The 17,956-nt window shown below is 42.1% G+C and overlaps 1 protein-coding gene across 2 annotated transcripts in view; it reads right to left on the bottom strand.

The window, feature by feature from the left end:
- Positions 1–17,143, bottom strand: part of CUL5 (cullin 5) — a 36,768-nt gene extending 19,625 nt beyond the window's left edge. The window contains exons 1-8 of one of the 2 annotated variants that reach the window (XM_082219222.1): positions 16,939–17,143; positions 9,108–9,217; positions 6,681–6,780; positions 6,085–6,261; positions 5,275–5,416; positions 4,218–4,363; positions 4,056–4,136; positions 2,713–2,806 (exon numbers count right to left, since the gene is read on the bottom strand). In XM_082219222.1, the coding sequence (XP_082075348.1) occupies positions 2,713–2,806; positions 4,056–4,136; positions 4,218–4,363; positions 5,275–5,416; positions 6,085–6,261; positions 6,681–6,780; positions 9,108–9,217; positions 16,939–16,962 (874 nt within the window). In that variant the 5' untranslated portion in view covers positions 16,963–17,143. Of the gene's footprint in view, positions 1–2,712; positions 2,807–4,055; positions 4,137–4,217; positions 4,364–5,274; positions 5,417–6,084; positions 6,262–6,680; positions 6,781–8,230; positions 9,076–9,107; positions 9,218–16,938 lie in introns of those variants that run through there. The other variant, XM_082219223.1, reaches the window with a different exon arrangement.
- Positions 17,144–17,956: the final 813 nt, after the last annotated feature.

Genomic DNA, 17,956 nt, shown 5'->3' with positions numbered 1-17,956 from the left:
GATCAGGCACTCCCATTTCTTTAAGAACTTGCCATAGTTTGCTGTGGTCAACACAGTCAAAGGCTTTTGCATAGTCAATGAAGCAGAAGTAGATGTCTTTCTGGAACTCTCTAGCTTTCTCCATAATCCAGCGCATGTTTGCAATTTGGTCTCTGGTTCCTCTGCCTCTTCTAAATCCAGCTTGCACTTCTGGGAGTTCTCGGTCCACATACTGCTTGAGCCTTCCTTGTAGAATTTTAAGCATAACCTTGCTAGCATGTGAAATGAGTGAAATTGTGCGGTAGTTGGAGCATTCTTTGGCACTGCCTTTCTTTGGGATTGGAATGTAGACTGATCTTCTCCAATCCTCTGGCCACTGCTGAGTTTTCCAAACTTGCTGGCATATTGAGTGTAGCACCTTAACAGCATCATCTTTTAAAATTTTAAACAGTTCAGCTGGAATACCATCACTTCCACTGGCCTTGTTATTTGCAGTGCTTTCTAAGGCCCATTTGACTTCACTCTCCAGGATGTCTGGCTCAAGGTCAACAACCACACTACCTGGGGTGTACGAGACATCCATATCTTTCTGGTATAATTCCTCTGTGTATTCTTGCCACCTCTTCTTGATGTCTTCTGCTTCAGTTAGATCTTTACCACTTTTGTCCTTTATTATGGTAATCTTTGTACGAAATGTTCCTTTCATATTTCCGATTTTCTTGAACAGATCTCTGGTTCTTCCCATTCTGTTGCTTTCCTCTATTTCTTTGCATTGCTCGTTTAAGAAGGCCTTCTTGTCTCTCCTTGCTGTTCTTTGGAAATCTGCATTCAATTTCCTGTATCTTTCACTATCTCCCTCGCATTTTGCTTGCCTTCTCTCCCCCGCTATTTGTAAGGCCTCGTTGGACAGCCACTTTGCTTTCTTGCATTTCTTTTTCATTGGGATGGTTTTAGTTGCTGCCTCCTGTATAATGTTGCGAGCCTCCATCCATAGTTCTTCAGGCACTCTGTCCAGCAAATCTAAATCCTTAAACCTGTTCCTCACTTCCACTGTGTATTCATAAGGGATTTGGTTTAGATTGTATCTTACCTGTCCAGTGGTTTTTCCTACTTTCTTCAGTTTAAGCTTGAATTTTGCTATAAGGAGCTGATGATCTGAGCCACAGTCAGCTCCAGGTCTTGTTTTTGCTGACTGTATAGAGCTTCTCCATCTTTGGCTGCAGAGAATATAATCAATCTGATTTCGATGTTGCCCATCTGGGGATGTCCATGTGTAGAGTCGTCTCTTGTGTTGTTGGAAAAGCGTGTTTGTGATGACCAGCTTGTTCTCTTGACAGAACTCTATTAGCCTTTGCCCTGCTTCGTTTTGATCTCCAAGGCCAAACTTGCCAGTTGTTCCTTTTATCTCTTGATTCCCTACTTTAGCATTCCAATCCCCTATAATGAGCAGAACATCCTTCTTTGGTGTCACTTCGATATACCATGTAGTGGGGTAAATTAATCAAAAGGTTATAGTGTGCAGGGTTGTTTGCTTATGCAGTCTCTTTCTTCTGATTTCAACCCATGGATAATAATGTATTGAAAAGCAACTCAGAATGACATCAACATAAACCTTTGCCAAAAAGGCACATAAACTAATAGCATTCCTAGGGCTTAAAGATATGCCTGTTCACCTAAATGATAAAAACTAAGTAGACCCAAAAGACAGACAAGGGTGTTGAAATACAGCTAAAAGCATGCAGCAGCAATCATAATGCAATATGGTGGGGCCAAGTGTGCTTTCAGCTACCACTGGATTAACCCTCATTCAGTTACATGAAATGCATTGAAACTGCAATGGATGAATATAAACATCCCGATGTGCAATACAGTGGTTCAACTATTAGACTATGCAGGAAGAACAGATTTCAGCTCCCACTCAGCCGTGAAGTTAACCTTAGACCAGCCACTATTCCTCAGACTCACGGAATTAACAGGGTTGTTTTGAGGATTAAGATGGGGAGAATAAATTTGTACACAGACCCAGTGGCGTAGCGTGGGGGGTGCCAGGGGTGCCGGCCGCACCGGGCGCAACATTTGGGGGGGGGCGCGTTTGGCCGGCCCTCCTTGAGGAAGCAGGAACCCCACTGTCCTCGGACCTCCTCCGAAGCCTGGCGGTGGGGCGGAGAGACCTTCTCCCCGCGCCAGCCTTCGGAAGGACGCTCCGAAGCCTGGCGGTGGGGGGGAGAGACCTTCTCCCCGCACCAGCCTTCGGAAGGCTGCTCCGAAGCCTGGCGGTGGGGCGGAGAGACCTTCTCCCCGCACCAGCCTTCGGATGGCTGTCCTGAAGACTTGTGGTGGGAGCAGTGGCGTAGCGTGGGGGGCCTGCTGCACCTGGCGCAACATCTGGGGGGGCGCAGAAGAGACTTGAGTGCTAAAATCCACGGGTTAAGGGGCGCAAATTACTTGCCTTGCCCCGGGTGCTGAGAACCCACGCTACGCCACTGCACAGACCCTGAGCTCCTTGGAGAAAGGGTAGGATAAAAGTGCAACAAAGAAACATGTGATAAAATATATTTACAAACTATATAAAAAGCATAGTCATGCAGGGCAGGAAGCAACTCTGAACTGGTTCTACATCAAATTGTATTTCTTGTGTGCTACTCTTTACAAAAGCAGTAAGATAAATCAGATATATATTTTACTCTGTCCATACCAATCTAATGACACAGATTTATGCTACACTTCACTTACTTTCCGTTTCATTTCGTTTGATCATGCCTTGGCATTCAGCTAAAATTGTCTCCTTAAAAGATGTCACCAGAGCATTCACACAGCACTCCATAAGCTGAAAGGTAACAATGCAACCATTAGTGTACTTAGGATGTAGAAACACATCAGCTGAATTGAGATGATCTTGCAATCATGTTTTGGAGGATGAGGAACGCTCCACACACCCCTCTCTCCCTCCCTCATTCATGCCTCAATCAATCACCTCTTTTAATCAAGCCACAATTTGCAGCAGCCATTACATTAGGCAATAATAGTGGAGGAAACAGAAGGAATACAGTCAAGCTCCTCCCTCCATGAATTGTCGCCTGATAGCAGCCATTACATTAGGCTACACAGAAGACAGAACAGATGTGGGGCCACTTCATCTGTGCAGCTGAGACACCAAGAACTTATGAACTCCTTGAACTCTTCCCAATCCAGTTTATCATTCAAAGAACTGGTAACTAAGAACTTACACCTGAGTTTGCTTATTTATTCCTCCCTCCCAATCCATTTTCCTTTGGTGTGGAGACTTCTCTGATTGTGAGACTGAGGAATGGGAGGGGGTTGTCTTGTCTTTTTTTTTTTTTAGTGATATGGAAGACATTTTGGGTGAAGTGTTTGGGGGAGATTGAACCCTTCAAACTAGGACAGCACACCAGGATCATTTTGTACTTTGCAATTCTGGTTTGGAGGGCTTGCTCAAACTATGGTTTGGAGGAGAGCTTTCCAAACTTTTCATGTTGGTGACACACTTTTTAGACATGCATCATTTTGTGACACGACAATTCAGTTTTACTAGCAAACTGGTGGTTAAACTAACCCTTTTCCAGCCCCAGGAGGAGCATGGGGAGTATTCATGTGACACACAGTTTGGGAAGCTCTGGCTTGGAGGATCATCTGAAATCAGCTAGTCTCCAGTTTTGCAAAATACAGAACTCCCCAGTATGAAGCAAATTTAGGACACCCCCTATAGAAGATAAAATTACGTTTACGTTTATACACATTTTGACTAATGTGAGTATTATTTCTTCATCATCATCATCATCATCATCATCATCATCATCATCATCCACTCTTCACCATGAAATTCCAGGGTGGGTTACAACAATTTTGAATTACAATATTAAAAACAGTTAATAAAGATTACAATCAAGGGAACAAGGGTCCTAAAACATAGGGATTAAAAAGCAGAAGCATGTACACATTCTACAGGGCAATCCCATACACAAGTTCCACAGAGCTCGTGATGTTTGCACCCACGTAAATGGGTATACAATTGTATATAATTATACCTGCTATATAAAACTAAAACTAACACATACCGCTTCTACAGAGTTACATTCCCGCCTGGTTTCTAAATACCGTAGTGCTCTTTTCTCTTCTTCCTTTAATTTAGCATCTGCCTGTAGAGAGCAGAACAACAATTACTTAGAATATTAACATTAACAGGACCAACAACTTCATACCAACACCTTTGAACTTACATATTTCATGTAATTCTGAACACCATTTTGTTGCAAATACGAAGGGGCTTGAGTTCTATAAAATCTCTCTGTTGAATCAAGGTATGCTTTTTCAAAATTATCCCGATAAATCTGGAGTTTGTCTTCAGGATTAGAACACAGATTAACTGAAATGAGGAATATAAAGTTAAAGCATTCTTCCTATGATGAAACACACTTACTTCTCCCATTAATGACAATGAATATAACAATAGGCAGAAAAAACATAGTCTAGCTTTCCATTTTTTAAAAAAATTCCTGATCATCTGGACATAAGACGATGGCAACTTAGAAGTCTAATAAGAGGAATAAAAGTGTGCTTTTTAGGACAATTTTAGATTGTAAGTTAGCAGGTAAGGGAGCAATCCAAACCCAAGACTTGTCTCATGATGAGCGAATAAAGACCCACAAGATCTCTCGCTTAATCAGCCGATTCCTGGTGCTGCTGGGCTATGCTGGCGTAAGCCCCATATACCAACTTAGGCAAAGATATGCCAGTCTTAACTCCCTCAACCTGTCGGCTCAGTCACCTGAGTCATTACTGAAAGATCTTTCCAGCATAAGACCTGAAAAATGGGCATTCTAGGAGAGGGCAAGGGCTGGGCCAGACAGGGAGGGCTAACTCTGGAACTTACACCACCAAAAAGGGTAGTGTTTAAAAAATATCGAATTTGACTTCCACCAGCCCATGGGATTTCAGATTCCTCCCCGCCCCCCCCCCAAAAAAAAAATCCCAGGGCATTTGTCTGTGCAAAAGCAGCAGTAACATGAATCTTAAGATCATAACTGATTGAAATGTCTGAAGAAATTCCTTATTTACTAATCAAGACAAGGGACAAGTTTCAAGCATCAAGAAAAAACACCTTATAGTTCAAACACCTTTGGAAACTGCTCCTGCTGCTGGACTACAGAGATTACTGGTCTTTTCTGTACACTTGTCATCAATCCTTTTGTCAATGCAAATTGTAGCTGGAGGCAAACTATGATGGTTTGTATATTAATGGGGTTCTGAAGACATGTCCCATAAAACAACACATACCATACGATTCTCTAACACCAATGACAAGTTGAGAGTCAAATGCTTCCCCTAGCCTTTCAGCATGGACCAGCTTCATTGCACTGTCTTGAAGGCGAGTCTTTATATTTGAAAATATGGATTCGTTCCAAGTGTCTAACATGAGCTGCAAAGACAGAATGAAGAAGAAATAACATTAAAAGGTATGTACAAATTCTCAAGAGGCAACCCATTAAAAACTGGTCCTTGAAGGGCCTGTCAAAAGTTCAGTTTCAGATTTAAACTTATTTCTCAAATAGTACAGCATGTCCACATGACAGCTATTCAAAAAAACAAATGTTCTGTTACAATTGCCACTCTCTTTACCAAGGACTAACAAAAACAAAAAAAGGTCTCCAGTGATGTATATAGTCACTTTATAGTAAGCATTGTTAATTGAGTAGAAAGTGTGTTTTAAATAACTCCAGCTAATTATGCACTCACTCCGTCTTATCTTTAAAACTCAGGAAAACATAAACCAACTGCTTTTTTTGGCCACACTCTTCACACTTTCAAAGGAAGAACATATTCATCACCTACCTACAAATTTGTTTAAGAAAAAAGCAGCAGGAATATGCAAAGCTACCACTACACTGGATGAAAAGCACTGCATTATGGAATTGTGTCTGGCAGTGGAAAGAGAAGCAGTTCAGTAAATCATCAGTTCTGACCCCCACTTTAAAGTGATGCTTCAGTATAACTATAGACGATGCAAGATTTCACTATGCTATGCCATGTATTCGTGCTACAACACACTCTCTTTGTGATGGTGTATATTTACAACAAAGCACTTACCTTTCGTACAATACTGTCTTCTACATTAGACTTCTTATTGCTGCCTTGTTTGCCCATGAGAGTAATCTCTAACTGACAAAATGGCTTGGGTAAGATATCACACTGAGTGAAGAATTTACGCCACTCTACAATATAGGCTTTCAGTAATGCAGTATCATCTTGGTGGCTCAGCACTCTCTGAAAGAAGAAATGGCTCAAAATATTGTCATCTTCATTTATTAAGTTTCTATACCACCCTTCATCCGAAGATCACAGGTACAGTATAAAGACAGATACAGTATAAAAACACACACGAGTATTTCTAATGCCTACTACCAATGCAGCTATTGATTCTTTTTTTAAAAAAAAAAATTATGCCACATATAACACAGAGAACTCTGATGTTACAAACGCAAACTTGTAAAAAAGCTACAAGATGACAATCGCCCAACATTTGCACAGTACACACCGCCCTATTCAGGGAGATTTGGATTAGGTGACCCATCATGTTTGTGGTTATTCTCAGTTCTGTATGCAAAGTTGGGCTGCCTTTGAGAAAATACACTTTTGAGATATCAGGAGAAAAGAATATACTTGTTGACAAGTTGAAAACTTACTGCTTGTGCTTGTTTAATAAAATCAAGGATATCTTCTTTCAAAGCCTGGTGTATTTTTGCTGGGCCTTTATCATCCCACAAGCAAACGCCATGCACATCCCTAGAAAATATATACATTCAGTCAGGTCAAGATAATACTAAACTGTATAGCTGAAATTTCAGTTTAAGTGGCCACTTGATAATAATGTGCCCACAAAACCTATATACAGTCCTCAAGCAACCCCATGTAAATGTCAACAATATAGTGCCTACCCAAAGCTGGGAAAAGTGGGACCACACATTATTTTGTCCATTAGGCTGTCCTAATATATAACATATCAGCATATACAAATCTGTACATGCAATATTAATGTCTGAAGTCAAATAATTCACAGTAGAAAAAAGAATCTGGCACTTTATCATTCATTTACAAAGTCCACTGTTACAGAGTATGCCTAACCAAAGTTGCCGTCCTGGGAAACAGAACTACTTCCAGGTGGAGAAATAGCATCTCCCCGGAAAAAAATGGAACCGTTTTAATGAGGCACACATAAAGAAAGGGCTGCGCTTAGTGCTAGATCATATACTTTTGTAAACATCCCAAGCTCAGTGCCTGGCTTCCCCAGTTGAAGGGGTTTTGGTAATGTCTAAGACAGCCCTGACTGAGACCCTGAAGAGCTGCTAATGGTCATAATTAGGTTAACAACCAGCGGTTTTTTAGCAAAAGCTGCTCTCCTGAGATGTTCTGACAATCTCACATACCCCAGGTGCTCATCACCTTCTTCCTTGTGGACTTCCAGCAATATGAGGTAGTGAAATGAAGGCACAGGCAAGCAAATAAAGAAGAAAAGCCCTTCTCTCACTCGCTGAGCCAGCTATCAATCTGGTTTCCCTGCAAAATGGCTTAAAAATGGACAATATTTGTCTCTGCTCTCACTTAGGCACTCCAGTGTGTCTCTTCCCTGACTTCAAGTATCAGAAAGAAACTGGATTTTCTAACATGTCCCTTTGGGGAGAGGGAGAGGGAGAGGGTTTGGCCACTCTCCCACCTTTAAGATTACCCCACTGATAAAACCAGCCGACAACCATTTATATAGATGCTATAAAAGCCATTGGTATGACTCCATATATATAGAAGCTCTTTATGTCCTTATTCGAAACTATCAGATCTGGAGCTTAGCAAACCTATGAGTTGTATCCAACTAAGGTTTACTCACAGTAGACCTATTGAAATTAATTAACATAAGTTAGACATATCCATTAATTTCAATGTGTGTACTCAGAGTAGGACTACATCTACTTCAACTTAATCTGCCACCCATGTGACTGCCAAATCTTCCATGGAGTCACTTTATGGCAATCTGTCCTGCAAAGATATCTCATATGATGTTTCACCTTTGCAAGAGCTGGTGATGAAATTCTCAATACTTCTTGCCCCCGATTGCTTGCCCCTTCCCTCTCAAGTTTGCCACACTATTTTAATTCCACTTAGGAAAGGGTCACCTTCATCCGCTCATTCTAAGCACACATCAAGAGAGAGAAATCATATTAGGGCAAGCCCACAAGCTTACCTAAGAGCAACGAGGCCCTCTGGTCAGCAAGTATGGTGTGTTACACACTCAAGTAAGCTCACTTGCATACAAGGCATGGGTACCATCTCTCCTATGAACATATGATTGCCCATGCATGCGTCTCCATCCTCCAACCTCCCAATCTTCATCTCTCAGCTCAAGAAACATCGGCCGGAGGGGTGGGGGAGAGAATGTCAGGAAAAGGCTTAACAGCAACTCTCTTTTTTGGCAAGAGCAACTTGAGGGGGAATTCATAGGTTACTGGAGTGAGCCCTGATAGCCAGGGGCTTGCTAGTTCAAGTGACCATTACAGCCCAGGAAGCAAGCCCCTTCTACCGCTAGAAAAACTCTTTAGAAGGAAAAACCCTGTCAACAAAAAATGGAACAAATGTTCTTTAAAAAAGGGTATGTGTGTTCCATAAATACGTCCTGAGATCCATTTGTGTGTGCGCATATTTTGTAAACGCAGCACTGCTAAAAGCTGCTATTAGCTTCGGAAATTGCTCTTTTCAGCATATTTTCAGCTCTGAGTAAAGCACTGATTAGAATTTAGACTTCTGTTGACAGAATAGCAATAGATTGTGCTATATAAAAATAACTGTCCAATCATTTTATCAGAGAAAAATTACTTGAATGTGGAACCTATGAGCACAGTACATCAATACATAACAGTTTAAGTAAATGATAATCCCAAATAAATCACTTCATTACCATTCTAATTTTCAAAGTCAATTGCTAGCTATCTTGAAAACAAATGAGTATCCTAAGTAAGAAGTCTATTACAGTGTCTTTCCTTAAACAACTGTTTCAACAAGATATTACAAACCATTACCATTGTTCTATTACTCGAGAATTACAAATGATACACACTACTTACGAAAATAGATCAAACCACTGCTGTTTCGTGACAGATTCCTGGCGCAAAAGCTTCAGAACAATGGGGCGCATGAAATCCCATTTGTCTTCAAACTGAAGTGCACCTTTATTCTTCAAGAAAGAAGACAGCATACTTTAAATACAGGTCAAATAAGAATTAATCTTTCAGCCCAATCCTATATATGTTTATTCTGAATCCAGTCCATTTTGCTCATTGGGGCTTCCAATTACATGTGCACTTGAGTCCACCTGTAGTCAAATAGATCAACTAGACAACCACTTCTTTAAATAACTCATTGCATCTTACCCTGTGAAGTTTCATGATCACACCGTGTTATCTGCAATCCTCAGGGGAACAAACTTAGTAGAATTCACAGCACACATTGGTTTTCCTAGGTTCAGACTTCAAACATATTGAACTAGCCATGTTTTAAAAATGTCCCAATGAGAGATTCATCTCCTATCCCCCTAAGTTGTACATGATACTCCAGCAGGTACATTTAAGTAATAGTCCAGAACTTAAACAAGAAAGAAGCTTTTTAAGTCATGAGCCACAAAAAGGGGAGACAATGAAAAACTGACAAAATGCATTTTCATTGTTTTATTTATCTGCATTGTGCTGGAGGTTTTCAAACACCACTGTAACCTTATAGCACTAGGGATATGGACTAACCTTATGCAGCACATTTTAAACTTGGAAGCAGATTCTGAAGTACAAAACTCTTCAGATACATCCAGGTGAGGTACATGCACTCTGTAATCCAACTGACCGCCAACAAGACGGTTTGGGTCCATTTAAACACAACTGAACACAGTGCTCTATTGCTCTCAGTCCAGCATATTCAGTGTGTCAATATTGCTGTTTTGTTGCAAAAAGGTACGGTAGGAGGAAAAATACATGCAAATATACTTGACACTTAAAATGTGCCTGCACTGAACCCTTTTCACAAATTCTAATGCTCTTGCTTCATAAGTCAACAACAAAGCTGATAAAGAAATACACACAAAAATTATTCTCCTTCAAGCGAGAGTGATAGAGACAAAGCAGAAACACCACATCTACCCTGTGATCAGGCAAAGCCTATTGCAGTGGAGACAGTGCATGCAAACTGAGAGGGACAGAAATGACACACTGCACTAACCCATACTGCACTAACCCACACTAACCCATGTTGCCATACTAGGAGTTTTTAAGCACTGAAAAATTAAATGCAACGAAATATCATGAGCCTCGGAAATTCAAAGGTCTCTACTGGATCAGAGTGAAGGCTTGTTTCCCACAGTGGCCATCACCAGACGCTCATGGGAAGCCCACAAGGGCAATTGCTCTCTCCCACTGTTGTTCTCCAGAGACTGGCGTCCAGTTTAAGAGAAGGGTTAAGACATTCACAAATGTTCCATATTTAGATGGGAGAGGAACAGGAAATTGTACGACATTCATCCAATTTCTGCACCATGCAAGAAGCAAACACATTCTGCATTCAAACATATTGTGCTCACTTACAACTTAGACACTATTTGCCCAAACTTTCCTTTGATCTTTTTACTAAGCATGACTTCATGACTTGCCTTTAACTGATTACTTACACAGAGACTTTAAAAGATAGTTATCTTTATGAGGATAATGATTTTCACAAAATTGAAATGCCAGACATTTGTAATATAACTTCCTTTACTATTCTAGGTGCATTTAAATGACTGAGAAAAAGCAGACGCTTCATCTCAGGGTCATGGGTTCGAGCCCATGTTGGGTAAAAGATTTCAGCATTGCAAGGGGTCCCTTCCAACTCAACAATTATATGATTCTATGGCATCTTACGGGAGAGCACAAATGGCCTCAAATGAAGGGAAATGGAACTGGTGCAACTTGACTGTTCCTCAACAGTTCTCTTCAGATATAGCTAACTTATGGAGCAAGCTAGTTGCATTTAATGTATCAACATGGAGAAAGCCCCTGCTAAATTTCAGACAATTTGAACAAATTGCCTGGATTTTAATAACACAGAGAATGTTCTGCATTTACAATGGTATAAAATTTCATTACCTATCCACCTTAACTGTACTGGCACAATTATGCCTATATAACAAGTTGCCATTGCCTCATTCCACACAGCAGTAATACAAAGGGACAAAAGGGAAGAATTCTAGTCAGTCTACTAGCACAGCGTGGCAGGCAAAATTTTAGCTTTTTACCTTAAGCAACTGCAGGTAGCCTATTGTGACATGTTGCAGAACCTCAGACTCTGAATACCTTCTGCAAACATCATTTTGTCCCCATCCACTCCAGTCTTCCTCATAGGTAGCTGAGAACAGCAGCCCTCCACCCCACCCCAGGCAAGTTGATTTGCAGTCTTTTCTAGGAAGAGAGACACTAGCACATAAGGCACATCTACACACACTCTCTCTCTCTATATATATATTATTCTATATTATTATTATTAGTATTATATTTTAGAACGTGGTTTGTCTCAATGCATTCAGATGCCACTTGTGATATCATCATCAAATTTGATGGATCCCAAGATGGAGGAGAGTTTTCGTTTATGTTTGGAAATGGCTGCAGGCCATTTTGAATCAAAATGGTAGACAGAACCATTCCAACCTGCACCAGTTTGGACACATTTGAAGATAGTGGGAGTGGGAGGAGGTGCTATTGTCAGTGGAAGTGGAGATGCCATGACCCTGCAACACAATGAACTGGGACACCCTGGGGGGAAATGATATCGGTGAGGGGTAGGCAGGCATGCCTGGCGCAACAGTCAAGTACATACAGAAGCAGTGCAGGAGCCACCCATCAAGGGTACAAGTCTGTTGGCTGCAGAGGTTTGCTTCACCAGTGGGTTCCCTGCAAGGAACACGCTGGTGAAGCAGCACCCACCCACTAGGCTTTAATTCTCTTGCTCTCTGCAGTGTCTGTGGAGTGGGGGGGAGGTACAATGTCTCCATGCCCTGCCCCGCTCTTGACTGTAGAGGAATTTTTAAAACCCTAAATAAGCATTAGTCCTGTAGCCAAAATGATTGGGGCTCAGGTCCAGTTTGGGTGTCGCTCAGGTTGGGGCTGATCTGGACGCTCAGATCAGGCCAATGAGGGTGTGTGCGCTCACCTAAAAACAAATGATCTATTTATAAAACTCAGTAATTCTTGGTTTCATAGAATTTCTGAGCAACACTGGTTACTATCAGGTAGTAGTTAACATTTTCACTATGTATATTGGCAGAGAATTTAAGAGGAACTGTTACTCAGATGTTGAGCAGATGCCAGAAGCTACTCTGATACTAAGAAAACATTTTATCTACCCATTTTATATACCCATGACAGCATCATATGCTGTGGTTATTCATGGGAGCCTTGTATACTAAATACTAAGAATTTACTGATGTTATTGGAATCATATATGCTCCATTGACTACTAGGGTTCACATGGCTTTTTTATCACTGTATTTGTTCTAGGAGCCAACATTATAGATGCCTGAAACATGAAAAATAAGTCCAAAGACTGCTTTAATATGGCTTCATTGCAAATCAATGGAATTCTGGTCCTACTGTTACAACACATTAGCATCTGTTTTATTGCTGCATTTTATTGCCGAAGTCAAAACTTAGGGAGTTTAGCAGGCGGTGGCAGTAGATAGGAAAGTGACAACTGCCTAATTTGCAAGACTGACTTGATGGAGTCAAGAAGCAATGACTGGGCGACATAGGAAATCAGGGGTTATAGAGAGGCTGAGACAAGTGATGATGGCTGCTACAGACTGCACCAGAGTAAGGACCCTAGGAGAGAGAAAGAAGCCACAATATATTTGCATTGTGGCTTATTCAGACATCACTGCATTGTTGTCAATGAGACATACTCCTATGTAAATGAATACCAATTCAGCCTATAGCTGTTAGCCATATGAACACTGTCCATAATGCATTCACTTAGGCCTGGGCATCTTAACAAACCCCAGAGATCCAGGACTTGGTAGCCAATCTCAAATACCTGCCTCAGGCCTAAACAAGGAAAGGAGATGGATTTCACCACCAGGTGGAGAGGGAGGCAAAGACCAGTGGTAAGGCAGGGAATGAGGGAGGCAAAAGGACAGAAAGCCAAAAGGGAAGTTCATGACTGGGCATATTTGTCCCTTTTGTATACTTTTAGCTTCTGAGTAGGAAGGAAGGGCTGATCTGCACTTGTGAGGCTGGGTGCATGTTCTCCGTAATAAGGTGAAGAAAGGGGGACTAAATTAGAAAAAGAGCCAATGGTTATTTATTTAACTTCTTGGTTCTCCTGCCCTGGTCAGAGCAAAAGAACGAACTGATCTGACCTGGCTCCTGGCAGACTAAGCCAAGAACCTGCCTGCGTTGAATAGAAAGACAAGAAGAAAAAATGGCTCTAGAAAGAGAGCGAGAAGTGCCTGTCTGCTAGTAGAAAGAACGGGAGAACTCCAACTAGATGGTGACGTGTAGGGAGAAACAGTGTATTTACCGTACCTAGTTTAATAGCTCAGCCTATTCCAAAGCCACAGGTAACTGGGAAGCAGTTCAGAGGTTGGGCTTTATTTGCCAAGAATGCTATTGTGCACGGATGGCAAACTTCTGTACTCTCTGGGGCAATTAAAGTTCTTCAGACTTTAAAGAGCCAGTGCCATTAAAGCCTACCATACATGGTCTGGCTCTATTACTAAGTTGACATCCCCCAGCACATACACTCAGATGGGGTGTCTTCATCATCACTGGTACTACAGATAAACGAATGTGTGTTTCCTGAAATATCTCCTCATGGGGTTAGAGAAGAGTCATCAGGTGGCCATATAAAGATACCTCCAGGGGAAGATGAGGCCCATAGGCCACAGGTTTGCAACATGCTCTAGAAAAGGGAGTTTGACAGATGGATTACAGCCATCAAGGCCTCGACATTTCAATTTGGTATCACTATATATTTCTTGGAAGACTTCTGAGGTAAGTGCCTCTTTCTAAAAGCAGCCTCATATTTCACTTCATAATCCCAGTCCTATCATAAGTAAGATCAAAAGCATAAATATTTCAACCTGCTTGATCTTAGGTTTGCATGTACTTAATTTTAATTTTGGAGATGTTTTTAGAGTATTGTTTCAAGAAGAAAGCACTGTACTTCTACATGGGCACTATTTTACATCCCTTCTCTTGGTTATACATACCTACAAATTCGGACAAGGGCAAAACTTAAACCTCTTTCATAATTTTCAGAAAACAGTGAAAACTGAAATTTCACCTTCACGAAACAACCTATTCTGGTTAAATTTTAACTTCGAAGTATCTGAATTATCTGCTGGATAAATGGCATTCATTTCTCCAGTTATGAATATCTTGATGTGTACAGAAAAAAGGCATAGGTTAACTTTCACAAGAGTATACTTTCTCCTGAAAGTTATTACAATAATTTTACAAATCTATTTATCAACAAGAGGTAGAAAAGTAAGTCTGTTGTCCTCTCTCAACCTATCATTTGACAGCAACATGATCAGGGGACAAGAGTTATCAAATAAGTCACTTAATACAATAACACTTTTTCAATGGTTTGGGCTTGTACATTTTGCATAAAGCAAATAAGTTTTGGCTATTGTATTTTTATTTTGCTACAGCAAAATAGCTTATAACATTCTCACATGTTTTATCTCATATTTAGGAATTTTTTTGCTGTATTTTTGTTTTAAACTAGAGATTTAAGTTATATTAGCAGCATAAACATTTAATAAGCAAATAATAAAATATACCTATATGTTCTACAATCTCTTACAGCAGTGTTTAGCTTAAAACAAGTTCACCAGACATCAATTTTCAAAAAAGCTAGTGCCAACCTGCTTAATGCATAACACCCAAGCCTAGTGATTAAATGACAATTTGTTACAATACCTATCAGGAATGGAAAACATTCTAAATTTCTTTATTTCAGTCTCAGAGTTTGGGGACAAAAATCAAATTTAATGGGTCAGCCACACATAAGATTGGGGGAGGGAAAAATCTGTATTGGAGATTTCTCCAGCCCTACCCTCAATTATTGCCACTTTGCTATATACCAGGAAGGGCTAAGGCTGTATCCTCCAGATGTTGTTGGACTAGAACTCCCACCACTCCAGGCCACTGACTATGCTTGCTGTGGCTGTTGAGAGTTCACAATTTCCAGAGGGTCCCACATTGGCTACCCTCTGCTATTCACAAACACACACAATCTTGCGCACACACAAGCTGCTACATCTGTGCGTTTTAAGAATACTCTCCCTCTACATACTCACTCCCACTACCACCCTTCCTGCACTATTTTCCTTTGACAGCTTTACTCCTTTTGAGATTTTCTTTTTTTCAGCATCTCCAATCCTCAATTACAATACTGAGCACTTGTTTTTCTTTTATGTCCCCAAACACACTCACCCACTCACTGCCTATGCTCCTGATTTGTTATCTAATCTGTTTCCTAGCTCCAGTCCTTCTGTTCCTAGCCTGAGTTTTACCTGCCTTCTACAGCCTACCCATCCTCTGCTTTCAGTTTAATTAATTAAAGGGATGAAAGGATCCCAAACGTGGAGTGTAAGAGCAAATTAAAGTTTGTAGTATTTCATCACCCTTCTCAGTCCATGCTTCCAGTTGAAGATGGGATTCATTTACATCAGAACAAAATAGTGTTCAGAAGCAAAAGGCTGGCACTTCTTGTAGGATACATGGAGTTCAAGGGGAAAGGGCAAAAGATAGCAACTGGGAAGCAGATGTTAACTGCCCTGAGATCTTTTGATGAAGGGCAGTGAATAAACCAAACAAACATAATAAATGTGCAAAGGCAGGTAAGCACCTCCAGCAGAAAATTTTGGAAATGATTAAGGGGAACAAAGTGGCTGACAACAAATCTGATTGGGGGGGGGCAAAATCCAGTGTGAAGTTGTCCTGCATACGCCCCACTGAAAACCCTTGATGGTTGGAGGAGGGGGGTGGAGGCTGGGGTGCGGAGAATACATTTAGGACCACCATGTCTTAGAGCACTTGTCATTTTCCTCAAATGCTGTTTCTTCCCCTGCCTTCGCCCTGCAGGACACAGGGGCTGAAATCCAGAAAAACCTTGTGAAGAGAATGCAACGCTCCCTTCACCTTATAAGATGCGCACACACAGAGATGTACACAGGTTAAGTCGGATGTGCTCCACCCTAGTTTAGAAAAATGAGACATAGCCCAAAAACGAGTCCGTTGCATTTTCGTTCACTTTCAACCTTTCAGTGCAGGCTTCCAACCTTTAGGCTCGTGGTTCTCCCCCTTCCTACCATGTAACCCTAACCTGGCAGTCGGGTCTCTTTAGGCAGGCACCCAGAAGCCAATATGTTTGCCTGTGATATATCTGCTTTGTTACGGCGGCGCTGCAATAAGCCAACGGGGGTGTTTAACTGCATCCTCCCGAGATCCAGAGCAAACTTGTTGGAAGTGCTCCTCGGTGCTTTGAAAAAAAACAACACCACCACACACACAGCACAGGACAGCAATATATATAAATATATATAGCACAGCACATTACATATAATATATATATATATATATATGCTTAAAAAAACACCACACACACAGCACAGCAATATATATATATATCACATTATATATACATATACATATATATATATATATATATATATATATATATATATACACACACACACACACACACACATATGTGTATGCAATGTGCTGTGCTCTATATATATATATATATATATCCCTCCCTCTCCTTATCAGCCAGGCAGCTCCTCCCCACATATCACCCAACCCCCAAAGGCCGGAGGTTCCCTCAGGCAGGCAAGCCGCCCAACCAGGCCGGGGGTTGCCTCTCTCTCACCTTTAACAGATTAGACGTCGCCATGTTCCCCACAAAACACACAACACACAGAGAGAAACAGGCGCCCTTGCGGGGCCTTCACAAGCCGGCGGTGGCGGCGTCAGCTGCTCCCCCGTCGTCCGGGGCTGGTTCTTCGGGCTGGGGCCGCTTTACATGGTCTCGGCCGCCCCGCGCGGGACGGAACCGTGTGGGGAGCCTCGGCTCGGCGTCCACCCGGCCGCTCGGCCCCCTCAGCCGCTGGGCGACGGGCTCGTGGCGGCTCCCCTGCCTCGGGTCTCAGCGCCTCATGGCGGAACCAGCCCAGACAGCGGGAGACTCCGGGCGCTGGAGGAGGAGGAGGCGGCGGCGGTAGCAGCGGCAGCAGCCCGGCTCCTCGCGAGGGGCTGGGCGAGCCCACATGATGCGGCGCCGAGGAGCCGGATGGCCCGCCGCCGAGAGGGGAGAGCGGCTCCGGCCCACAGCGGCCCCTGCAGGGCGGAGGCCGCGCCTGCCTCGCCTCACGCTCTCGACGGAGCGCAGGCCTCGGCGGCGTTCCCTCATGGTGTGGCGAAGGCTGCCAGCTCAACGTGTGTGTGTGTTGCTGTGGCAGCATCGTTTTTATTCGCACACCGCCTTCCCATGCTCCGAGGCGACTTACCAGCATCGTCATAGTTCAGTGGTACCTTGGTTCTCAAACTTAAATCCGTTCCGGAAGTCCGTGCCAAAACCAAAGCATTCCAAAACCAAGGCACGCTTTCCCATAGGAAGCACTGTAATGCAAAATGGATTGATCCGTTCCAGACTTTTAAAAACAACCCCTAAAACAGCAATTTAACATGAATTTTACTGTCTAATGAGACCATTGATCTATAAAATGAAAGCAATAAACAATGTAGTGCAGTCACGCAATCAATCAGTAGCTAAGCTGCGATGCACACAGTCACAAAAACAAAAAACCGCAAAAATGCAAAATAAATAGCAAAAACAGACAGACCTCAGTGTAACACTCAAAACGGAAGTGTGGCACTCAGATCTGAAG

Source organism: Podarcis vaucheri, assembly GCF_965113315.1.
Source record: "Podarcis vaucheri genome assembly, chromosome: 4".
Taxonomy (NCBI): Eukaryota; Metazoa; Chordata; class Lepidosauria; order Squamata; family Lacertidae; genus Podarcis; species Podarcis vaucheri.
Note: the sequence above shows the minus strand (reverse complement) of the source record. Positions and strands in the feature narration are given on the sequence as shown.